This window comes from Mustela lutreola, chromosome 4, assembly GCF_030435805.1.
Source record: "Mustela lutreola isolate mMusLut2 chromosome 4, mMusLut2.pri, whole genome shotgun sequence".
Lineage (NCBI taxonomy): Eukaryota > Metazoa > Chordata > Mammalia > Carnivora > Mustelidae > Mustela > Mustela lutreola.
In genome coordinates, this window is record NC_081293.1 from 173313058 (window position 1) to 173340104 (window position 27047).

General features: G+C 39.3%; 1 protein-coding gene across 3 annotated transcripts in view; it reads left to right on the top strand.

The window, feature by feature from the left end:
• CPED1 (cadherin like and PC-esterase domain containing 1) overlaps window positions 1-27047 on the top strand; it is a 277556-nt gene that overhangs the window by 216140 nt on the left and 34369 nt on the right. For all 3 annotated transcript variants that reach the window (XM_059171684.1, XM_059171686.1, XM_059171685.1), the window contains exon 16: window positions 20987-21104. In XM_059171684.1, the coding sequence (XP_059027667.1) occupies window positions 20987-21104 (118 nt within the window). The remainder of the gene's footprint in view (window positions 1-20986; window positions 21105-27047) is intronic.

Below are 27047 nucleotides of genomic sequence, written 5' to 3' on the forward strand. Positions count from 1 at the left end.
CAGGCAGACGGGAGTAACTGGGCGCTGTTCTCTGAGGGCGCACTGAGGAGTGGGGCCCTGGGCTCTCGGCTCCTCCGGGCCGGAGACCAGGAGGCCGCCATTTGTATTCCCGTCCTCTGGAACTCTACGGAAAGCGCTCAGGGAACAAAAGCTCCTGAAAGCAAACCCGAGCGGATTACTCACCCCGGCCCCGGGTAAGGGCGGTGTAATTCCGCCTGGGGCAAAGACACTTGAGAATCACTACAACAGGCCCCTCCCCCAGAAGATCAACAAGAAATCCAGCCGAGACCAAGTTCACCTACCAAGGAGTGCGGTTTCAATACCAAGGAGAGCAGCAGAATTCCAGAGGAGGAGAAAGCCAAGCACGGAACTCATGGCTTTTTTCCTGTGATTTTTTTTAGTCTTGCAGTTAATTTAATTTTTTCTTTTTCATTTTTTTTTTTTCTCGCCTTCGGGTAAAATTTTTTTTTTTAACTGTTACCTTTTTCTTTTTTAACGATTTTTTATTAGTTTATCTAATATATATATATTTTTTTTTACATTTTTCTTAGGTGTTTTCTTTTTTAAAAAAAATTCTTTTCTTTTCTTTTCTTTTTTTTTTTTTTCTTTTTTCTTTCTTCCTTTTTGAACCTCTTTTTATCCCCTTTCTCCCCACTCACGATTTTGGATCTCTTCTAATTTGGCTAAAGCATATTTTCCTGGGGTTGTTGCCACCCTTTTAGTATTTTACTTGCCCCTTCATTTACTCTTATCTGGACAAAATGACAAGACGTAAAAATTCACCACAAAAAAAAGAACAAGAGGCAGTACCGAAGGCTAGGGACCTAATCAATACAGACATCGGTAATATGTCAGATCTAGAGTTCAGAATGACAATTCTCAAGGTTCTAGCCGGGCTCGAAAAAGGCATGGAAGATATTAGAGAAACCCTCTCGAGAGATATAAAAGCCCTTTCTGGAGAAATAAAAGAACTAAAATCTAACCAAGTTGAAATCAAAAAAGCTATTAATGAGGTGCAATCAAAAATGGAGGCTCTCACTGCTAGGATAAATGAGGCAGAAGAAAGAATTAGTGATATAGAAGACCAAATGACAGAGAATAAAGAAGCTGATCAAAAGAGGGACAAACAGCTACTGGACCACGAGGGGAGAATTCGAGAAATAAGTGACACCATAAGACGAAACAACATTAGAATAATTGGGATTCCAGAAGAAGAAGAAAGTGAGAGGGGAGCAGAAGGTATACTGGAGAGAATTATTGGGGAGAATTTCCCCAATATGGCAAAGGGAACGAGCATCAAAATTCAGGAGGTTCAGAGAATGCCCCTCAAAATCAATAAGAATAGGCCCACACCCCGTCACCTAATAGTAAAATTTACAAGTCTCAATGACAAAGAGAAAATCCTGAAAGCAGCCCGGGAAAAGAAGTCTGTAACATACAATGGTAAAAATATTAGATTGGCAGCTGACTTATCCACAGAGACCTGGCAGGCCAGAAAGAGCTGGCATGATATTTTCAGAGCACTAAACGAGAAAAACATGCAGCCAAGAATACTATATCCAGCTAGGCTATCATTGAAAATAGAAGGAGAGATTAAAAGCTTCCAGGACAAACAACAACTGAAAGAATTTGCAAATACCAAACCAGCTCTACAGGAAATATTGAAAGGGGTCCTCTAAGCAAAGAGAGAGCCTACAAGTGGTAGATCAGAAAGGAACAGAGACCATATACAGTAACAGTCACCTTACAGGCAATACAATGGCACTAAATTCATATCTCTCAATAGTTACCCTGAATGTGAATGGGCTAAATGCCCCTGTCAAAAGACACAGGGTATCAGAATGGATAAAAAAACAAAACCCATCTATATGTTGCCTCCAAGAAACACATTTTAAGCCCGAAGACACCTCCAGATTTAAAGTGAGGGGGTGGAAAAGAATTTACCATGCTAATGGACATCAGAAGAAAGCAGGAGTGGCAATCCTTATATCAGATCAATTAGATTTTAAGCCAAAGACTGTAATAAGAGATGAGGAAGGACACTATATCATACTCAAAGGGTCTGTCCAACAAGAAGATTTAACAATTTTAAATATCTATGCCCCCAACGTGGGAGCAGCCAACTATATAAACCAATTAATAACAAAATCAAAGAAACACATCAACAACAATACAATAATAGTAGGGGACTTTAACACTCCCCTCACTGAAATGGACAGGTCATCCAAGCAAAAGATCAGGAAGGAAATAAAGGCCTTAAATGACACACTGGACCAGATGGACATCACAGATATATTCAGAATATTTCATCCCAAAGCAACAGAATACACATTCTTCTCTAGTGCACATGGAACATTCTCCAGAATAGATCACATCCTCGGTCCTAAATCAGGACTCAACCGGTATCAAAAGATTGGGATCATTCCCTGCATATTTTCAGACCACAATGCTCTAAAGCTAGAACTCAACCACAAAAGGAAGTTTGGAAAGAACCCAAATACATGGAGACTAAAGAGTATCCTTCTAAAGAATGAATGGGTCAACCGGGAAATTAAAGAAGAATTGAAAAAAATCATGGAAACAAATGATAATGAAAATACAACGGTTCAAAATCTGTGGGACACAACAAAGGCAGTCCTGAGAGGAAAATATATAGCGGTACAAGCCTTTCTCAAGAAACAAGAAAGGTCTCAGGTACACAACCTAACCCTACACCTAAAGGAGCTAGAGAAAGAACAAGAAAGAAACCCTAAGCCCAGCAGGAGAAGAGAAATCATAAAGATCAGAGCAGAAATCAATGAAATAGAAACCAAAAAAACAATAGAACAAATCAACGAAACTAGGAGCTGGTTCTTTGAAAGAATTAATAAAATTGATAAACCCCTGGCCCGACTTATCAAAAAGAAAAGAGAAAGGACCCAAATAAATAAAATCATGAATGAAAGAGGAGAGATCACAACTAACACCAAGGAAATACAAACTATTATAAGAACATACTATGAGCAACTCTACGGCAATAAATTTGACAATCTGGAAGAAATGGATGCATTCCTAGAAACATATAAACTACCACAACTGAACCATGAAGAAATAGAAAGCCTGAACAGACCCATAACCAGTAAGGAGATTGAAACAGTCATTAAAAATCTCCAAACAAACAAAAGCCCAGGGCCAGACGGCTTCCCGGGGGAATTCTACCAAACATTTAAAGAAGAACTAATTCCTATTCTCCTGAAACTGTTCCAAAAAATAGAAATGGAAGGAAAACTTCCAAACTCATTTTATGAGGCCAGCATCACCTTGATCCCAAAACCAGACAAGGATCCCACCAAAAAAGAGAGCTATAGACCGATATCCTTGATGAACACAGATGCAAAAATACTCAACAAAATACTAGCCAATCGGATTCAACAGTACATTAAAAAGATTATTCACCACGACCAAGTGGGATTTATTCCAGGGCTGCAAGGTTGGTTCAACATCCGCAAATCAGTCAATGTGATACAACACATCAATAAAAGTAAGAACAAGAACCATATGATACTCTCAATAGATGCTGAAAAAGCATTTGACAAAGTACAACATCCCTTCCTGATCAAAACTCTTCAAAGTGTAGGGATAGAGGGCACATACCTCAATATCATCAAAGCCATCTATGAAAAACCCACCGCAAATATCATTCTCAATGGAGAAAAACTGAAAGCTTTTCCGCTAAGGTCAGGAACACGGCAGGGATGTCCATTATCACCACTGCTATTCAACATCGTACTAGAGGTCCTAGCCTCAGCAATCAGACAACAAAAGGAAATTAAAGGCATCCAAATCGGCAAAGAAGAAGTCAAATTATCACTCTTCGCAGATGATATGATACTATATGTGGAAAACCCAAAAGACTCCACTCCAAAACTGCTAGAACTTATACAGGAATTCAGTAAAGTGTCAGGATATAAAATCAATGCACAGAAATCAGTTGCATTTCTCTACACCAACAGCAAGACAGAAGAAAGAGATATTAAGGAGTCAATCCCATTTACAATTGCATCCAAAACCATAAGATACCTAGGAATAAACCTAACCAAAGAGACACAGAATCTATACTCAGAAAACTATAAAGTACTCATGAAAGAAATTGAGGAAGACACAAAGAAATGGAAAAATGTTCCATGCTCCTGGATTGGAAGAATAAATATTGTGAAAATGTCTATGCTACCTAAAGCAATCTACACATTTAATGCAATTCCTATCAAAGTACCATCCATCTTTTTCAAAGAAATGGAACAAATAATTCTAAAATTTATATGGAACCAGAAAAGACCTCGAATAGCCAAAGGGATATTGAAAAAGAAAGCCAACGTTGGTGGCATCACAATTCCGGACTTCAAGCTCTATTACAAAGCTGTCATCATCAAGACAGCATGGTACTGGCACAAAAACAGACACATAGATCAATGGAACAGAATAGAGAGCCCAGAAATAGACCCTCAACTCTATGGTCAACTAATCTTCGACAAAGCAGGAAAGAATGTCCAATGGAAAAAAGACAGCCTTTTCAATAAATGGTGCTGGGAAAATTGGACAGCCACATGCAGAAAAATAAAATTGGACCATTTCCTTACACCACACACAAAAATAGACTCAAAATGGATGAAGGACCTCAATGTACGAAAGGAATCCATCAAAATCCTTGAGGAGAACACGGGCAGCAACCTCTTCGACCTCTGCCGCAGCAACATCTTCCTAGGAACAACGCAAAAGGCAAGGGAAGCAAGGGAAAAAATGAACTACTGGGATTTCATCAAGATCAAAAGCTTTTGCACAGCAAAGGAAACAGTTAACAAAATCAAAAGACAACTGACAGAATGGGAGAAGATATTTGCAAACGACATATCAGATAAAGGACTAGTGTCCAGAATCTATAAAGAACTTAGCAAACTCAACACCCAAAGAACAAATAATCCAATCAAGAAATGGGCAGAAGACATGAACAGACATTTCTGCAAAGAAGACATCCAGATGGCGAACAGACACATGAAAAAGTGCTCCATATCACTCGGCATCAGGGAAATACAAATCAAAACCACAATGAGATATCACCTCACACCAGTCAGAATGGCTAAAATCAACAAGTCAGGAAATGACAGATGCTGGCGAGGATGCGGAGAAAGGGGAACCCTCCTACACTGTTGGTGGGAATGCAAGCTGGTGCAGCCACTCTGGAAAACAGCATGGAGGTTCCTCAAAATGTTGAAAATAGAACTGCCCTATGACCCAGCAATTGCACTATTGGGTATTTACCCTAAAGATACAAATGTAGTGATCCAAAGGGACACATGCACCCGAATGTTTATAGCAGCAATGTCCACAATAGCCAAACTATGGAAAGAACCTAGATGTCCATCAACAGATGAATGGATCAAGAAGATGTGGTATATATACACAATGGAATACTATGCAGCCATCAAAAGAAATGAAATCTTGCCATTTGCAACAACGTGGATGGAACTAGAGCGTATCATGCTTAGCGAAATAAGTCAAGCAGAGAAAGACAACTATCATATGATCTCCCTGATATGAGGAAGTGGTGATGCAACATGGAGGCTTAAGTGGGTAGAAGAATAAATGAAACAAGATGGGATTGGGAGGGAGACAAACCATAAGTGACTCTTAATCTCACAAAACAAACTGAGGGTTGCCGGGGGGAGGGGGTTGGGGAGAAGGGGGTGGGATTATGGACATTGGGGAGGGTATGTGATTTGGTGAGTGCTGTGAAGTGTGTAAACCTGGTGATTCACAGACCTGGGGATAAAAATATATGTATATAAAAAATATATGTTTATAAAAAATAAAAAATTAAAAAAAAAAAGAATCATATAAGATTAATAGATGGCAAACAGATATAGAAATGTCTTTACACAAGAATTTAGGGGGCTCTACTCCTAAATCCAAAATATTTACATATTTTAAAAAGGGGACTACACAACACAGAAGAACGAAGTTGTGAAAGCCAACTTATATTTTCAGTCTTTCATATAAAATAAAATGATAATGAATAAAGGCAAAAAAAAAAAACAAAAAAACAAACAAACAAACAAAAAAACCTAGAGTTATATACACAGCTCCAACTACAAGGAACACCCGGCATAAGGAAAGAGGACTCAGTGGGAATTAACATTGTCTAATGCTTTGTCCCTTTTGGTTGTAACCTGTCAAAGTTAGCCAATTCAGTGGACCCTTAAGACACAGTTGGCCTTTAGATAAAACACTGAGGAGCAACAAAGATCTGAGCAGGGTAACAACTGCCGAGTTCTAGAACCAAGCCAGGCCTCCGACTTTAAAAGCAATGTGAGCTATAACTTGGCTCTGCGATGCCAGGCAAGCATATCTGATTGGTGACAACAGGATCCCTGAACAGCTGTGGATTAATGCAGAGAAGTAACATATTCTGGCAATCATCTTCAGATGCCATGTGATTGTGGATTATGGAGAAGCAGTGGCAGAAGACCACTGCACAAATCCACGAAGCCTGTGTCCAAGGAGGGAAGAGCCAGTGGTTTTCCCTGGGTGGAGAGAGGCAACCTGAGGCAGATGGATAGCAGCAGCCTTTTGAGGCTGAAGTGGTATAGACTTCGAGATATGTGATCTATAAGGACTCACAGTTGGCTTCAAATGAAAGAGTCATTTCATCCCACACAGTGAGTTGTGACAACCTCTTACCAGAAATGATCAAATCACGGCAACAACATCCAAGTTCAGGAAATAATGAGCTAATCTGAAACCCATGGGAAGTTTTAGACAAGCTAAAGCACAATCTTCTATCTTGAAATTTCTCCAGGACACCTTCTCTTGGAAGTGGGAGTCCCGTAGTCCTGATTTCCTCCATGAAAATGGGCAACACAATTCTGCATTGCATGCCAAAGAAGATAGCATATTTTCCACAGGAAAATGCCAGCTTTTCACTGGGCATACTTGCCGATAACTGGCAATAACAAAGCTTGTGCTGGTGTGTCCGGGTTGCATGGTGAAAACACAGCTTCAAAGTTTTGCAACTGCCACCATATGATTTACATGGTCCCTGAACACAAGTACTCAAAATCTATTTTTCCGTGTGTTCTAGACTGTCTTGTATATTTTATGCCTAAGGACTGAAACTCAAGCTAACAGTCATAGAAGGGAAGAAAAATTTGCCATTTCTAAATCCAGGTGGAGTTAGCTTTCAGATACAAAGGGCGCTCACTCCTTGGTAGACCTTAGCACTGGAGAGAATCAGCGGCTTTTCCCGCCTTGCCCCTGACTCCCTGGTGTCTGATGCTTGGAAAGCCCACCTGCCCCCATCTGCCTGGTGAACTCTGAGTATACTTCAAGTTGAAATCTTCTTTGCAGAGCAGGGTTGATCATGTTCCTTCATGCCAGCCCTGTATCCAGAACAATATTTATTACAGCCGTTAGCACTTTCCACAGCCATCGTGTGTTTACATATCTGCTTTCTCTGCTAGAGCTCCATGAGGGCCGTCTCTGTGGCTGGCTCATGGAGATGCTCAACAAATGTCTGCTAAAGGAATTCGCTTTGGAAAAAACAAACAAACAAACAAACAAGCAAATGAATGTCATAAAGCCTAAATGTCTTTGGAGCACTAAAAACACATGACATAGGAGTCCTGATGATTTGGAAAATCATATTATAACAAATATTTTCCTTGATGATAGGCCATAATATATAAATAACTGTTTATTGTCTACCATGGGAATTAATTTTAAGTCTTTAGTTAATAAGTAACTTCCCGATATACTGTTATTCAAAAGTAAATTTAAAATATATATATATCTCTATATAGACATATATAGACATATATAGAGATATATATATCAGAGTGACCAAGCATGAACTGAAAAGTTACTCTGAGGCTTTTTTCCATCAGAGGGAATAGATTTGACCTGAATCATTCACATTCTTGCTTAGTCCCATTTTGACCAACTGTAAGCATTTTAAAGTGCAGCTGGTTATGTTTAGAGATGCCATCTGCGGCCATGAAAAAAGAGTCTTCCCTGATGAAGAGTTAATTGGTCTGGAAATGTTTCATAAACACAATCTTCATTTCTTACTGTGGTGTGTTTTGCTTTATTTTGTTTCATTTTTCAGTCTATGAAGCATGGGTTTAAACTTAGACCCAGGATTCAAACTCTAGCTACTCAACTTATTAGCTTGTTTGACTTCAGGAAAGCTTCCCTAAGCTCTACAAATCTTGATGTCCTCATCTACCGAGTGAATGGTCAAACAGTTGTAAAGATTCGGGGCACTCGTGCTTGGAAGTACCGACCCCAGTCCTTGACATAACGCAGGTCCTCTCCAAAGCCCATTTCTCGTTCTCCTTGTCAGCTCACCAGAAGGTTGGTGTCCCCTCAGGAGTTAGTCCATAAATCCAGTAGGTGCTCCTTACTTCTGCTTCAGCCTATAGACTGTCCTCCCACAATTGTAACAATTTTTGAGAGCAAAATGATTGTAGATTACAATTTCTGCCATGGGATATCCATGGGTGCCAATAACACATGACTATGCAGAGCTTTTACTGTGTAATAGGACACTTCAACCAAATGGTTGAAAGCATTTTAATGATTAGAACCTTCTTCTACCGTTAATGTATATTTACCCTTCAAGAATACCCTACAATAAGACTATCAAATTGTATTAGACTGTATTTCAAGTTATAAAATTAATTCTACAATTACAGAAAGTTCCCAAATGCCCTTCATCTAGCATCTCCTAATACTAACATTTCACATGACCATGGCACTTTATCAATACTCTCAACCCTAAGAAATTAATATTGGTACAATATAGTTGCTTAACCAAACACCTTGTATGGGTTTCACTAGTTTTTCCAGTAATTTTCTTTTTCTGTTCCAGGACCCCAGATTGCTTTTAGTTATCATGTGCCTTAGTCTCCTCAAATCTGTGACAATTCCACAGTCTTTCCTTGTTTCTCAGGACTATGACTCTTTTGGAGAACACAGGTCAGTTATTTGGAAGAATGCCTCTCAATTTGGATCATATGTTTTCTCTGATTAGATGAACTTACACATTTGTGGCAAAAATTCTGCAGAAGGAATGTGTTTCTCTCGTTCACTTAATGAGGATAGTGTTGGCTGGATTTCTGCACTGTGGAGTTACATTTTTCTCTGTGTTATATCTTAGGAGGGGTGACCTTGAGACTGCTCCTAGAGTATTTTTAAAAGTCTAATTAACATGTCTAAACATATAAAACCACACAGGGAGGGCCGTCCTGCCATAGCACAATCCATTTCATAGTGTCTAATATTTGCATTGTTAGGATACGTTTAAACTAAAAATTAGTATTAACTTTAGATCTTACAATGCCACAGTAGCTTGGATGTTGGGCTTTGAATGCATCAACATGTCCTTCTAAACAGAATGTAGCCACATTCAGCATTCTTTGAGCTTAACTGTGGATGTGCAGGAAGCTGATTAGTGGGTGATCCTTAAAAATACCATTAGGGCTCAGTAATTACTATTAAAGCCTCAAAAGTAGTAGAATTTACAACTTAAGACATTTAAGGAGCGAATTCTTTTGTAGTGTAGCACAGTTCCCTTTAAGTTTGAAAATTCTCCAGTTCTAAGCATCACTGTGTGTGGGTCCCTGGTGTGTATGTGTGTGGCTGTAGTGTGTTTGTGTAGCAGTCTCCAAGATGCATGTAGGCAGGAAACACCCACGAGGTGACCCAAACTAATGTAATTGCACGTTGGATGAAAATAGGCAACTCTCTTTGGTCCACTGAGAAGATTCCCTACCAAAGCTAAATTCTGAAGGATCACAACCTCGTACGGTCTGTTAGTGGACTCTTGACCCGTGGCACAGTCCATGCTGAAATCTATCCATTCTATTCCCTATGAGGGATCAATATTTCCTGGGAAGATCTGCTTGCTACGTAATATGTGTGCAAATGTTTGTTCTGTTTGGTGTCACCACTGCTGATAAGTAAACATCAGTTAAAAGTTGTCTTTGCAAATATCTCTGTGGCCTGTTGACTCCTTCTGCTCGCTCCTTTTCCCACTTCAGTCTACAGATAATAGGTTTGCTCCTTTAAGAATATGAAATAACCTTTTCTAGTTGTTGTTGATGTTGTTGTTCTGTCATTTCCCAAACTGATCCAGATGCTTCGGAGCCTGAGAGACCCTACGGTCATGACTCAGTTCCAATTCCACACTCCTTTGTTCACAAATCAAAAAGAACTGAACTGAGGGTTTGGGTGGGGAGGGGGGTGTGGGGGTTTGGAAGAGTCTGGTGGTGGGTATTAAGGAGGGCACATGTTGCATGGAACACTGGGTGTGGTGTGCAAACAATGAATTTTGGAATACCGAAAAAAAAAATAAAATCTAAAAAAAAAAAAAAGAAGAACTGAACTTTTTCACATACCCAACCTATAAATTCATGCTTTCTTTTCATTTGCATTCACATCTACCCTCTGGATTCCATCTGGACCCAAAACCAAAAGTGCTGAAAGACCACAACAAAGGCTGCTTTCCTTGGAGTTCCCAGCTCACCGGAAGTGGGAAGCCTCAGTCCCTTCAGAGGCTCCAGCTCGCTAGATTTCCAGACCCAAGTCCACAAACCCAGACATTCACATGCACTTCTAAACTGAGAATACAGGATGCCTTTCAAAATGGACTCCAGCAAGCAGGATCATGCTGGCCCCATCCTAGTTAATTTAGAGGCCATCTAGGTTTAAAAAAAAAAAAAAAGAAGAAGAGAGAAAATTGCATATTAGTTCAGGGATTTGGAATGCATGAGAAATATATAGAAGTATTCCAAATATTGATGTCATATTAATAAATTTAATTGAGTGGAACTAATTCATCTGTTTATAATTTGTTTCAATTTCCCCTTTTCCTGAGTTCACTGGGGACCAGCTTAATATTCTCAGGTAGTGTAACATACGGCCACTTTTCAGCTGATGTTTAAGGAAAGAAACACACAATTGTGTTATCGTTTTGATGGCTCATTTCTACATGGGTCCTAATGTGTTCCGCATAAGACTATGAACACCAAACACAAATAGCCAATCAAGCCGCATTTATAATTCTGCTGCCTGACACCAAGTTCCACTATTCCTTAAAAAACATTAAAATTAAAAACTTATTGATAAACTCTCACTAAAACAGGAACATCAACTTCTAAAGCAATGTTCTTAGAGATCCCTTCCACACAAAGTAGAATAATCTGGCTAGTTACTCATTTTCATTAAAATGTAAAGAGAGACTATTGTATAGGTGAAGCTTATTCACTGCAAATGTTTATTGGAGCAATGTGAAATAAAAGTTAAAATGTCTCCTCCTCCTCAGCAAAAATATTTACTTTTGTACTATTTCTTAAAAGGGCATCTACTTAGTGAAAATTTTTTGAAGTTTTATAAAAGGGAATTCTCTGTTAACGATTTTTAAACAGAACAACACTGAAGAAGATAATTAATTGTCACCATTCTAATATTTGTGTCATTAGAATGAGCCAAGGATGAAAATCATGATTCCAAAATAATTTTACTGATTCCTACCCACTTCCTATCTCCGTCCTCAAATACCACCCACTCTGACCTTGAGGGGCCATGTTTGCGCTCAGCTCCAGAACACCACCCACTCTGACCTTGAGGGGCCATGTTTGCGCTCAGCTCCAGAATGTTTCAGGTGCTCATCCATCTACCTGGAATATTTACTCAGTTCCCTTTTAATTGTGCTTCCACTGATAAACTACAAACGCGGGGAACAGAAGACACTATTAAGTGACTGTGCAGGTCCATACTCCTTCACAGCCCTTAGAAGGAACCAAATGGGCCAACATCTTGATTTTGGACTTGTGGCCTCCAGAATGTGAGACAATACATTTCTGTCATTCTTAGCTATGCAGTTGGTGGTAATGTATTATGGCAGTCACGGAAAATAAATATACCTTTAAAGGAGGTAACAGTGTTTTTCTGACTTTCTTTTCATTTACTTTTCCATTTTAAATATTATTTTTTTTACTTATATATGTATTTTTAAAAATATAATAATGATCCATACCAATGGCGTGATCTTTAAAAACAGAAGTTTAGTTCGTTTTTGCTTCCTCATGTCTGGTCGCCCATTCTTTTTTTTTTTTAGTTTTTTTTTTTTTTTCCAGAGTTTATTTATTTATTTGACAGACCGAGATCACAAGTAGGCAGAGAGGCAGGCAGAGAGAAAGATGGGGAAGCAGGCTTTTCCAGCCTGCTGTGGTGTTCAATCCTGGGATCGTGACCTGAGCCAAAGACAGAGACTTTAAGCCAGTGAGCCACCCAGGCACCCCTGGCCTACCATTCTTAATCTTCTAATAGAGCCACTGTTCAGGGTTTCTTGGTCATCATTACAGTAATTATGTAGGCACAGTCAAACAGATGTAATATCTAACATTTTATTTTTCTTAAATGAGATCCTGGTCTACATAATCTCCTGCGACTTGCTTTATTGCTCTTAATAATGTAGCTTATATATCTCTCCATATCTTCACTCTGCATCCTTCTTTTCTAACAATTATAACATATTCCATTAAGTGGGTGTTATTTAATCAGTTCCTATTGATGAACGCTTGGAATGTGTCAAGTTTTCTGTTGTTATACAAATAACTCCAGTAAATTTCCTTGCAGACTTTATGAAGTATATCTATGGGATGACGTCTTTGGAGTATAATTATATTCACAAGATATTTCCAAAGTGCCTTCCATAAAGGATATAAATCTCCTTTCATATGAATTTATATTCATTACACTCTTTTCTTAATGAAAAAGTTCAGTCTTTTCACTGATTTCAAAGATCAGTGTGGTATGTAAAGAATGATATCAAATGGATTATGCTGTAATTATTTATTGCTAATGTATACCTCAGCTAATTTCCTACGAATGTTCACTGGGTATCTAATAATATGAATCCTATAAGAGCTACTCAATATTTTATGTCTTCCTAACTACAATACAAGGAAAGCAGTTGTTAAATTTAGAGACACTGCGAAGACAAAATATACTTCATTACTTTTGGAGCAAGACAGTGAAATTAGCTCCTCTGAGAAATTAACTCCTTTTCTTTCTTTTTTAAAATGAAATATAACTGATGTACAGTATCTTATTAGTAGAAGGGATACATCACAGTGATCCAATCTTTTTATACATTACAAATGATCTCCATGACAAGACTGGTTACTGTCACCTTACAAAATTATTGCAATATCATAAGCATGCATTATATCTCCATGACATTTATTGTTTAACTGAAAACTTGGACCTCTGAATCAATCCCCTTCACCTTTTTCATCTGTCTCCCAGTAATTTTTTCCTGTTACTGCCTATTTTTGCTTTGTTTCATTTGTTCACTAGTTTTGGCTTTTAGTTTTCATGTGTAAATGAAATCATACGGTATTTGTCTTTCTCTGATGACTTATTTCACTTAACATAATATCCTCTAGGTCCACCTGTGTAGTTGCAAATGGTAAGAGCTCATTCTTTTTTATGGCCAAGTAATATCCATTATGTATATATCACTTCTTTATCCATTCTTCTGTCAACTTAGGTTTCTTTCATATCTTGGCTGGTGTATATAATAGCTCCATGAACACAGGGGTAAATATACCTTTTTATCTGTTTTGGATTGCTGTTTTCATTTTCTTTGGACAAATACCCAGAAGTGGAATTGCTGGATTTCGGGTAATTCTATTTCTAATTTTTTGAGGAAACTCAGTGTTTTCCATAATGGCTGCCTCAGTCTACATTGACACCGATGGTGCACAAGGGTTCCCTTTTCTCCACATCCTCACCAAGACTTGTTATTTTTGTCTTTTTGATAATAGCCAACCTGAGAGGTGTGAGGTGATATTTCATGTTGGTTTTCTTTTGCATTTCATCGATGGTTAGTGATGTCGAGCATCTTTTCATGTGCTTTTGGCCATCTCTATGTCATCTTTGGAAACATGTCCATTCAAGTCCTCTGCCCATTTCTTTAACTGGGTTATAAGGGGTTTTTTGACATTAAGTTGTGTGAGCTCTTCATATATTTTGGATATTAGCCCCTTATTGGTTATATGATTTAAAGATATCTTCTCCCATTCAGTAGGTTGCATTTTTGTTTTCTTGATAGTTTTCTTCACTGTGCAAAAGCTTCTTAGTTTGATGTAATCCCTTTTGTTTATTTTAGCTTTTGTTGCCCTTTCCTGAGGAGAGTGGTCTCAAGAAATATTATTAAGGGTCGCCCGGGTGGCTCAGTGGGTTAAAGCCTCTGCTTTCAGCTTGGGTTGTGATCCCAGGGTCCTGGGATCAAGCCCTATATCGGGCTCTCTGCTCAGCAGGGAGCCTGCTTCCTCCTCCTCTCTCTCTGCCTGCCTCTCTGCCTACTTGTGATCTCTGTCTGTCAAATAAATAAATAAATAAATAAATCATTAAAAAAAAAAAGAAAGAAAGAAAGAAAGAAATATTACTAAGACCCGTATCCGAGAGGATTTTTTTTTTTAACCAATGTTTTCTTCTAAGAGTTTTGTGGTTTCATATCTTATATTCAAGTCTTTAATTCATTTTGAATTTATTAAATATTACTAAGACCAGTACCATAGAGGGTTTTTTTTAACCTATGTTTTCTTCTAAGAGTTTTGTGGTTTCACTTCTTATATTCAAGCCTTTAATTCATTTTGAATTTATTTTAATGTATGGTAGTTCTCCAGTCTTATTCTTTTGCATATAGCTGTCCAGTTTTCCCAGCATCATTTTTTGAAGAGACTTTATTTTCTCCATTGTATATTTTTGCATGGGGCTTGGGGAGGCTCTCTGTTCTATTCTATTGATCTATATGCTTGTTTTTGTTGCCAGTATCATACTGTTTTGATTATGATAGCTTTGCAGTGTAGTTTGAAATCAGGAAGCTCCCGCTTTGTTCTTCTTTCTCAAAATTGCTCTGGGGTCTTTTGTGGTTCCATACAAATTTAGGATCCTTTAGGAACCTCGTTTTTTATACTTTATATAAGAAACTTTTCTTATAGAAAAGTTCAGTCTTGATATGGAAGGGGACTCTGCCTCCTAGGACTGTGCCAGGATTGTCCAGTTTGAGAGTCACTACTGAGTTCCTGGAAATAGCAACAGGCTAGGGACAGAGGAAGAAATGGGTGACTCAGAAGGAGTTGGGTGCCATAGGGAGTGAATGTATATTTTTAAATTGGGCGGAGGGGGGCATTTTTCATTATTTAGTAGGAGAGGGAGACAATTATTTGAAGGAATGATTACATGGGTGCAGAAAGTAAGATTTAAAGACACCTACCAGATTAAATAGTCCATGGCTCCAAAAATATGGCAATATCACATTAAAAATTAGAACGACTATTCCTTACTACTATTCCTTTATGGCAAAACACTGTTTTATAAGAACTAAGTAGGCTTCTAGAAAAACTTGCAACAAGAAATAGTGATCATGAATTCATGCGTAGGGCAGTAGACAAAACCAGGGGCACCTTCATGTTCTTCTGTTAGTCACTGTAGCACTTCATGAAAAGTTGGTCAATTTTTAAAATTAGATCCTAAACAGATATACTTTGCACAAGTCTGAACAAGGAAATCCCTGCTAATTATCTTACTGTATTCTAGTGAGAGCTATGGCAATCCGGTCAGGAATTTGTGACATCTCCAGCAAAACGATATACTTTAAATGTGGAGCTTTCCAAGGTTAATGCCATTTTAAGCAACTCTGCTAAATATCACCTTTGTTGTGTATCTAGACTCTGAGGCTCCAAGAGATGACACTTAAGACCTAAAGAGCTGTCATTCATTTTCTTGAATATACCCAAACCTGAACAAATTATTTTTAAAGATTTTGACAGAGAGATCATAAGTAGGCAGAGAGGCAGGCAGAGAGAGAGGGGGAAGTAGGCTCCTTGCTGAGCAGAGAGCCTGATGTGGGGCTCGATCCCAGGTCACTGGGATCACGACCTGAGCTGAAGGCAGAGGTTTTAATTCACTGACCCACCCAGGTACCCCTCAAACCTGAACAAATTTCTAATCACCCCAGCGATGAAAGATGAGAGATGCTAATGGGTGTTTTCTTCTAAGATAGTTTAAAATTTGTTATTAGTAGGGAAATCACTTTTAATATCTAAGGCATTACTCAGAAAGATTCATACATCTGAGAAGAACAGGTTTCACAAACTCTTAGAGGAAAAAAGAAGTTTGACTGCATATTCTTATTTCCATAGTGGTTTGACCAAGTATGAATTAGTTTTTCTTCCATAGCAAGAAGTGCAGAGCTAGACAACCTGAAGCTGCATTTCTGCATCAGCACCAATGCCCTGGGCTCTTCCAGATTTCAGCTCAAGTTTTCTCATGGTCACAACATGGCTGCTGCTCCTTCAGGCTCGCGTCTACATTCTAAAAGGAATCAAGAAACAGAGTGACCAAAAAAATGCACATCAAGGAGGCAAAGCTTACATCAGGGAAGCAAAACTTTTCTAGAAATCGCAGCCAACTTCCTATTTCACTAACAAATTTTTCTTTCTTTTCTTTCCTCTTTTTTTTTTTTTTTTTTTGGATGTCACATGGCTATGTCTGGCCACAAAGAAGACTGAGAAATTGAATTTCTTCTTTTTTTAATCCTGATATATTGCTACCTACAGCAAGCAAAGGTCCTCCTGTTAGAAAGGAAGGAAGAAGAATGGGTATTGTGTAGGCACCAACATTGTCTGCTGCCATACTTAAGAGATCATCTAATGCGTTTCCCCCTCTCTTCTCTCCAGCCTCCATTATTTTATGTTGAGAAAACGAGATCAGGTGACTTACTCAGCATCATAGACCCAGTTCATGGCAAAGCTGGAACTGAATTCACACATATGACTCAACGCAGTGGGCTCTTTCCAGTGTATGCCAACATTCTCCTATTTCATAACCTGTGCGCTGAGCCCACCCAGCAATACTGATGCCTCTTTTCTTCTCCTTACTCCCCCAACTCTATCTGCCAGTCTCCAGACTCGGGTCTGTATTTAGCCAGATGCTGTGTTTCTTTCAGCCTCAAGAGTAACAGTGTTTGGCTACAGCTGGAAAATGAGTAATGTCCACTTCCGCAGGCTGCCTTGGTTTTCCAAAGTAGCCAGGAGTTTAACTTAAAGGGTTATGATTTATGAACTGCAAACAAAGATTAACTGTGAAGGAGAATTTCAAAAGAAAACACAGAATACAATAGAATCTTCTTTGACCTAAACTACAGAAAGGAGGTAGGGCTAAATTTCTTTAACCTTGAAATCCGCTCTCCCTCTCCTACCTTCAGCTGTGTCTATCCTTTGCAATATCACTTTGATTCCTGTCCTATCTTAGAATGTGCTAGAGTCATGGCTGTTCAGTTAGAACCAACGGGTCTGATCTACCAAGAGTCACAGAACAGCAGCCCACGGGAAGTCCATCTGAGGTAGAAAGAACAGCGCACCAGGTAACAGTTCAGACACAGACAGGCCATGGTTCCACAGAGCAGGCATGGTCACCCAGTGTGACTCTCAGGCTGCTTTCCTGTGCTCTTTGCATTATGTTTATGCTATTATCATGGGCTCACATGTGGGATCCCTGGTATTCAGAAAGTGCAAACAGTGGACATTGGAGAAGATTGTCATGCTCTATTTCCAACCATTTGTTTCAGAAACTTTGAAGTCGGATCAGAACAAGCTTCTGTATTATTACAGTAATTTTTTTCTAAGCTGCAGCTAAGAAGATCCAGTTAGAAGAAATGAGATGTAGGTTTCAGCACAAGATTAAGAAGGCCCTTCTGACGATGAGCTGGACAATGCCACTTGAGCTTAGGCACTTGGTGATTTCAGCAAGAACTTTGCATTTGCTAGGTATTAACACTTGTCCATTTTGAAGCTATATTCAAAACTGCCTAGGACCACATTATGAATTAATTGTTCTTCCTCTGAGTAGGAGTCTGTAGTAGATAAGCATGGAGGTACCATCTCAAGAGAGGTCCCATGATTTGACCTTTATAATGTAGATTGTCAACACATGAGTTCTTTAAAAAATGACCTTTTTTCCCCTTTTCTTCTCTTTTTTTTTTTTTTAACTTGGGATGTCAGATAAATCCTTTTCTGGCCTTATCTTGTGGGCTTTGACCAGCAATTTCTTATTCTTACAACTCTCATTCCCTGATTTTTCTCATTACTCCATTCAGATGTTGTTACCTCAGAAAAGCTCCTGTGACTAACCTACCCAAAACAGCCCCCACCCACTCATTGGTAACTGAGGTGGGTCCCCCATGGGACCTGCCCTCAGCACATGTAACAGCACATTTTTCTCATCGACTGGTACAAGTCAGTCACATGTGGGGCTTCAACAGGGAATAGCTAGGACTCTGTCAGCTGAGGTCTGGACTCTGATGCCCTCCTGGCGAATATTAGGATATGCCCCTGCACACACACGCACACATACACACATGCCAGAGAGACCCCAAACAAGCAACAGTTTTCCAAAGGCTTATCCAAATCCGAGTTTTAGAAATGTTTCAACATTATTTGCATGTGTGAATGAATCTATCATCATCATCTGTCTGTATCTATATATGTCAATTTATGTACGCTAAAAGGTATCTTTTTATTCATACACTGAGCACAGCTAAAGTGCTTGACTGTATGTGATTTGGTGTCATGTTCATGGTGTGTTTCATATGGCATATGTTGTTCTGTTACGAAGCATTTTAGGTTTGGTTTTTTTTTGTTTCTTTATCATGGGTCTTGGAAACCTCTCCATGTTAGATCTATCCTTAGACATTACATGAGGGCTTCTCTAGAGTAGACTCTGACAAGTCTGTCTTCAGGGCTATGGAGTCTGTGAGTTTTTTATTTTAATATAAACTCCCCTCCAAAAGTAGCTGGGCCCATTTGCAATCCCATCACTAGTGTATAATGCTATTTCTCATTGCCCTTCCTCATGTTTGATAGAAACATTTTTTGCAATCTCGCCGATGCTTAATGTCATTTTCTCTAGTCCTAAAAAAGGTCCAGGCTGTACCAAAAATAAATGTGTAGATAGTTATCTCACACACACACATACACACACACACTCATTGATGTTTATTCAGACTAAAACTCCTCACATTATTAACTTTGTGTTATTTTAATTTCTCTTTTATAATGAACACCTTAATTCAAATCACAATACTGATCTCTCATCCGTATTCTAAACCCCAGCTTCAGTTGTGAATTTAAAAATGGAAATATGTATTCTGAATCAAGATTTCTTGAAGTCTGTACATCATCCCTATTCCCTTTGGTTCCTTAATATCCTGGATCTTCTCCTACGAGATGCAGACATCTGAGTCGGGTATGAGGAGGTGAGAGAGGGTGAGGGAAGGTGACTAGAAACTGCTCACTGGAGACAGAGTTACCAAGCAAAGAAGAGGTCAAGCCAATTATTTCTCTCTATTAATTTGAATTTATGATATGAAGTGGGAAACAATTACATCTAATCTTTTATGCATTCAATAAATATTTGCCTACTCTCTGGGAAGGACTGGGTATATGTGTGCGTGGAATAATTATTTGCTCTCATGGCATGTTCAGTCTAGGGGACAAGACACAAATTCCAAATTATCATGAAATGGTGAGAGGTATGAAGGAAAGAAGCAGGGATGACACGGACGAGAGTGGGGATACAGAATCGTGCCAGAGTTTCAAGAAGGCCTTGCTGAGACCTCAGACACAAAAGGATGCTCTCCAGGGCAAATTAAAAGGAAAGCATTCCCAGCAGAGACAATAGCCATTTTTACCCACCCTAAAGTGTGATAGACGGAGGAGAGCGGGGAGATGGTGGAATGAGGCGAGGTCGGATGGAGGGACACAGGTCAGGCCCAGGAGTCCACACCTGGTAAGAAGAAGCTAGAAGATCACTCGGTAGTGTGCACCTGTTGAAGTGTCGTGTTTTACAGTTGAAACTTGTATAATGTTACGTACCGATTTTACCTCCATAAAAAGAGAGCACAGATGTGCATGAGAGAGAGAGAGAGAGAGGAGAGGGGAAGAGGGAGGGATGGGGGGGCAGGGAGGAAGGGGGAGGAAGGAAAAGTGAGAGGAAGGAAAAGCTCTGACCTGCTTGAGTAGAGGAAAAAGGAAGAGAGATTTCAGAGAGCTAAACGGCTGTTCTCCACTGCGCCTCTCAGACTAGAGAAAACATCGCTTAGTACTGAACGTGCATCTATCATGATATTCACTGCAGTGAGATGGTACCTACTTTTCTAAACATGTGAGCATGTTTTGAATAAAATATATGTATTTGGTGGCGCCTGGGTGGCTCAGTGGGTTAAGCCGCTGCCTTCGGCTCAGGTCATGATCCCAGGGTCCTGGGATCGAGCCCCGCATCGGACTCTCTGCTCAGTGGGGAGCCTGCTTCCTCCTCTCTCTCTGCCTGCCTCTCTGCCTGCTTGTGATCTCTCTCTGTCAAATAAATAAATAAAATCTTTAAAATATATATATATATATATATATATATATATATGTATTTAATTCCATGTCTGTAGTAAATGTGCTTTGAAGTGAAATTCATCTGTTAACATTCTCCTCAAATATTTCCCTTTTTTTTTTTCACATTGATGGTTTTTTTCACTTGGTATATTATCTTACAGTCTGTTTTTAATGAGTCAACAACACACAGGTATATTTTTTAAGGTAAAACTTGCATCCATTTCTTTAAAACATGGCAGAGCAATAATAATACCAGTGGCAGTATTAATGCAGTAATGAATATCAATGCCAAAATAAAGGCTAAATTGTCATTAGAATTTATATTCATCGCTCAAGGCAGGTAGTTACTTCTAGCACAAACAACTGTTGATAAGTCAAAACCACGAGAAGGGTAAAAGTTATTTGCATAAGTTATTTGGCACAGAAAATAATCTTGTTTTTTTAGATTTTATTACTATAGGTCAGGTTCATTACAGCTAATTTCTACTATTTTAATGCAGGATTGTGGTTTGCTGATTCACCCAGAGGAAACCTGTGGGTTACAGCCTATTTCCTCTGACTACATTGAAGCCATTTCACAGCCGGAACTAAAGATCTGCCCATCGGGGGACACAATAGGTGACTATTACTCTGGATATCACTTCTCCTCAAAAATCTTCTAATACAGAAACGTATCTACTTAAACTATCCTTATGCAAAGAAAAATTAAGGTGCTGCATGACTTTTTCATTGATGTGAATGGTAACACATCTAATTAATCTAGAATGCATTGCTTTAGTATGTGAACTATTTAGATGCACCAAAATCTTTTTTTCTTCACCCTCAGCTCTTTGCCTGGTTTATCCATATTCATCTACAGATATCGACCAGAGTCACTTGTACCACCAGAAAGTCTTTCTTGAGCCCCTGCTTTATTTCTTTATTTCTATTTCCATAGCATCCTGTGCCTTTCTTCCATGACCATTGCCACAATCATTTAAATGTTAAGTATGTAAATAATTCTTCGAGGTCAGTTTTCCCAGATCACCAGCTGTCTGAGGACAAGGAGTCTGACTTGTTCACACTCTGTCAATTCACTTAGCACTATAATTTCTACAGAGACGGGACAAAGTAAATATCTGCTGGCTATTTGGGGAACCAAAGAACTGCTTAAAGGAACAAGTGTAGGTTTAAATCATTTATTAAGAAAAAATCATTGAGAATGATCACTAATGTCTCCCATATACTGAGCATGAATTAACAGAGGCAGGAAAGTCATTATGTCAAATCAAAACTGCAGTGTTGAACCCTGCCTAATCCTAATGAGACACTTTGGTGCCACTGCTCACATTCCCTGTTCCTCTCCTTCCCCAGTGTTCTTCTTTCGGTGGAGACTCCTGGGGTTCAGCTAAAGCTGGGACTAAAATTACCTCCAAAGAGATAAGGGGAGCAGGGGGCATCTTCTCTGAGATTCCTGGTTGTCCCTCTGGCCTCTTGACCCTAAGCCTCCCTTCATCTAAAGAGTCTGAGAAAACACTCAGGAACTTTTCTACCCTTGCCATGAACTTCACACCACAACTGGAATGGGAAATGAGTTTCACAAATGGGCAGTACAAATTGCAATTTGCCATGCACAGTTAACAAACGTGGGCATATCCCCTGTTCTTGAACATGTGTTCTGAATAATGAATTACAGCCGGCGCACAGGGAGGGATTTACCCATCATGGCGCGTCAGGTGGTATAGTTTACGATTCGCAGCTAAATGAGATATAGGCTCTTACATACAAAGGAGACACCAATGTGTCTAGTTAAGGATGTTTTTTATCAGATGACATTTTATGAGAATCATAAAACAACTTAATTCCATTCCTCCTGCTGAACCAAGTCAAAAGTTCTCCACCAAAAGTCAAAGAGACAGTACTGAGTTTCCTCAAGAAGTGGCACCTTTTCCTGTTTATTAAATTTGCTGTAACTTATGTGCCAGGCCCCGTCACAAAGCTGCCTCTGTGCCTCGTTCTTTTTTCTTTTTTAAAAAGATTTCTAAATTTATTTATTTGACAGACAGAGATTACAAGCAGGCAGAGAGGCAGGCAGAGAGAGAGAGAGGAGGACGCAGGCGCCCCACTGAGCAGAGAGCCCGATGCAGGGCTTGATCCCAGGACCCCAGGATCACAACCTGAGCCAAAGGCAGAGGCTTTAACCCACTGAGCCACCCAGGTGCCCTCTGTGCCTGGTTCTTAACAGGAGAGACTGCCTTCCAGCAGGCAACTTCTGGTACCTTGAATAGCTAAGGTTCTTCACAGAAGACCCCAAAATTGACTCCTCAGGCAAGTCCATGTCCTTCGCCTGACAGTACTGGGCCTCTAAATCTGGCCCTCCTTGTCCCCCAGGTCCTCCCATTCTCTTGGTTTCACTTCATGCCCGCAGGACACCTGCATGATTCCACACTCTGGTCCGTGCTGTCCCCTGGGGCTCAAAGTCTTCTTCCCATCCAGCCCCGTTCTCCTGCTGCTGTATTTGCCTCTCTAGGAAGCCTCTCCTCACCACCCCACCCCCAGACTGGCTTCCCTGCTGTGCTCGCAGAACACGGTGGGCACATGCCCCCCTGAGCACGTACTTCATTATGTTTCTGTCTCTTTCACTAACCAGCAGTCTTCAGAGTGGAATGATCCACAGGAGCAAGGGGAGGGAATGGCATGGGACAGTCCACGGGTTGAAACCAGCAAAGATGAAAATATACGCGCATTTATTTATTTCTAATCGTCCTTATTTTTGTTTCATAATGAACTTAATACATAGATACAGGAGTATAGGTACACACATTACAGTGCGTGTGTATTAATATAGTCAAAGGTGCATTACTGATGACTGCCCTCGATTGCATGTTTCTCCAGAGCAAACAAGGCCCCTTTTCCATCTTTCAATGTCTAAGGTATGATTCAAAAATGGTTGCTGAACTAAAACCAAGACCCAAGTCCTCCTCCTTTCCGTGGAACGCTGTGAGCAGTCAGGGTACGATCAGTCCGGGCTCACTGCCCCAACCATACAGTCCTAAAGACCCAAAGATTCAAAACGAATGAGTGAGACCAGGGACAGCAGTTTGCAAGAATGGATTTCTTTTGCAGGCAGAGATTTCCTTCCTGGACAGTAGGACTCCGTCCTGCTGAAAGCAGTTGTCATGGTGGACAGCGGTAGAAGGAAGTTGACTCAGCTTCCCTTCCCTCCGGCTTTAGCTGGATGGCCATAGATTAGTTCCAAAATCTTATTTTCACAGCACATTATAGTTACTTAGCAAACCGGATCCATTTTTTCACCTTGCCAATGAAATGATGCTCTACATGTCTTTTCAATAACACTAGCTAATACAATTTTGAGTGCCGGGTTTGTTTGTTTGTTTTAATCTTTAAGTTGATGTTTAGCCTTTAAAAAATGATTTAACTATAAGACACAACCAAGAGTAAAATCTTTTGCTTAAGAAAGAAAAAAACAATTCTTCTATCCTGATGAAGAAATTTATACAATGATTTTTGAAAGAGAATAACATTAAAGAAAAATAGCTCCAAATGCATTTTATGATATGTAAACAAAAGATAGTACCATCTTTTCTTTGTAGCAAGAAAATATGACAGCTTGTACTTTAATACTTCTAAAGTTGAACATATGATGTATTTTTTTCCTTAAGTGAAAACTGCTTTATTTTATAACATAGAGTCAGGAGTCAGTGCCATCTATATGGTTTTACATCTCACCATGGCCCCAAGTCACAAAGGTGAATTTCTTCTCTCCATTATGTCAGCCAATCTGATTCACGTAAATGGCTAAACCCTAACGTGCATTAAATATAAAGCTACAATTATAAACCAAATAACTTCTCCCAAAAGCCATTTTTATTCCTCATAATGTCATTCCCTAAAACACATGTCATACTCTATTTCAGAAATCACAGCTTTGATTCATTCAAAGTTTAAATATATAACATAGAATTTATGTCTCTCTTTTTGACAATTTTAGTTAAGAGCTGGTATCATTTAAAATATCAAGAAACTCCAGTCCTGCTGATGTTATACAGATGTCTCTTTCAAGCAGCATTACTAAATCACAATAAAAAGGGGGGGCATTTTTAACCAATACAAAAATGCAAAGAGTTATGGCTATATAAATATATAGCAGTATGAACCATTGGGGCCAAATTTTCAGAGACCCAATCAGGAGTCCTTTTGATGTGCTTGAGATTTTATGCCCACAAACTAATTGTCCCCATATTTGGATTTTTGTGCCTGCAATCTGCCTCTTGCTTCTTCAGCTTTAGAAGCAAATGGCCAAAGAAGGCCCCAGTTTGTACAAAATTAGCTGTCAGCAAGGTTAGTGTTTGGGGGAGAGGAAGCACGCGCTCTGAAATACTCAAGAATCGATGAAAACCAAGCCCTTAAAAATAGTACTAAATATAGTCTCATTAGCAGATACACATTTAGGTCCCACCATCCTATATTTTTAACATAGTCTCTGTCAACATAGGAACCCACTAAATAAATTCCACATTTCAATATAAAGATAAATTCATTAAAATAACCTATCTGTGTGTTTTCCTGTAAGTGCTACCAAAGAGATCGTTGTGCCATATTTCATTTCTGGCTGATGGTGTTGTGCTCCCCGGGCCTAACATGACAGAAGGATCAGCAAACTGGAGACTCCAAGACCTTAGTTCTGGTCCAGCGAGTCGTTAACCGTATGATCCCACTTCTGTCCTTCAATTTTTGGGTCCTCAGTTTACTTCATCTGTAAAAGAGGAGGATGGACAGGAGACCCAAAGCCCCATTCCAACTCCATTCGAGAGGATGCCCACTGACCACTTTACATCTTTATGAAGATGTAAAGATATATATGCAGGAGGTGGTTATTGATTACAAATCCTATATTCCAGGGCAAAGTTAGAATTAGAAGCAAGATGAATGAAAACCACAGAAAAATTACAAAGAGAATTGGATGGAGAAATAAGCATTTTGAGGACAGTCTTCATTTTGCCGTTCATTATTCAACATCTCTCCTAAATTTTCTATGTCCTTTAGGATATATACATATACAATGTATATGTAATATATAATATGTATATAATGGACAAGGGTCATTAACTGCATTCAGTCTAGAGACTGAAGTTTTTCAAGAAGGAGAAAATAAATTTTTTTCTATGTCATGTCTTTTCTTTTTTTAATTTATCTATTTGACAGAGAAAGAGATCACAAGTAGGCAGAGAGGCAGACAGAGAGAGTGGGGGAAGCAGGCTCCCTGCTGAGTAGAGAGCCCGATGCGGAGCTCGATGCCAGGACCCTGGGATCATGACCTGAGCTGAACGCAGAGGCTCAACCCACTGAGCCACCCAGGCGCCTCTCTATGTTATGTCTTTTAGTAGCACTGCTCTTCTCTACATCTGAAAACTTAGGAAATGCCTTTTACCTAGCAGACTTCTTTTCCTCTCCTACATGGAACCTTTTGCGGAGGCCTCTTACTTCTTCAGTCCTACTGCTGTTAGGGCTACCTCGTCACTGTACCCAAAGTACCACCCATTCTATCTCTCCAAATCTGATCTATCCAGAAGACCCGACCTTCCAGAAACTCTGACACTCACGATGCTTTCCTTATTCTGAACTGCCACAGCTTACTTAAGGTTGGGGGGGGGACGGGAATCTATCCCTTGGTTGCTAGGTATCAGGCACTATGTTAGGTGCTATATATTTTTTTTCTCCTAGAGAGAATTTTTCCAAGTTAAATAGTGGTTCTCAACTGTGGCTGCAAATTAGGATCACCTGAAAAGCATTAAAAAAATCCTGGTGCCTCAGTTCCATACCAGTGGTTCTAATTTAATCAGTCCAGGATACAATTTGAGCATGGGGATTTTAAAAAGCTTTGTAGGTAACTCTAATGGGCCTCATTGAGGCCCGTGCAGCTCGCTGGAGGCGGAGCTCAGGTGTGTGTATGTCTCCAGAGCCCACACCCTATTGGCACCACACAGATATCTTTACTCAATTATGCCTTACCTTTATTGTGTTGTAACTATTTTACTGTATAAATTGTAACCCTCTAACCTGATTATAAATTTCTTGAGGTTTAGCATTGTAAGTTAAGAGGTTTACATACGTTAATATATTAAAGTGCTCAGAATATCCCTAGCATCTGACACGTGCTGTGAAACGTAATTTTTTTTTTTTTTTTTTTTTTTTTTTTTAGTTATTAGGTTTTAACACCAATGACACCTAACATCTAGTAGGGTAGATATTTCAATTACATAATACATTAAAATCCTCCCAGGGAGTACTATTTTATCTCCCCCAGTTCTCTCTTAATAGACCCACAATTTTTCTTTCCTTTTCTGTGAGCCGTAAACTTGATCTTCTTTCATAGTGTATTATTTCTAACTATTCCACAAATACACAGTTCTGACGTCCCTGAGGTCATGAAATGTTAATGCACCATATTCATCATCTGAAATTAGGAATTCTCACTAAAATTAGTGTCACACCAAATATTTTTGTTACCAGAACCACAAAGCAAAGCCAGAGTGGGTAAAGTTGTTCATTTTTTTTTTC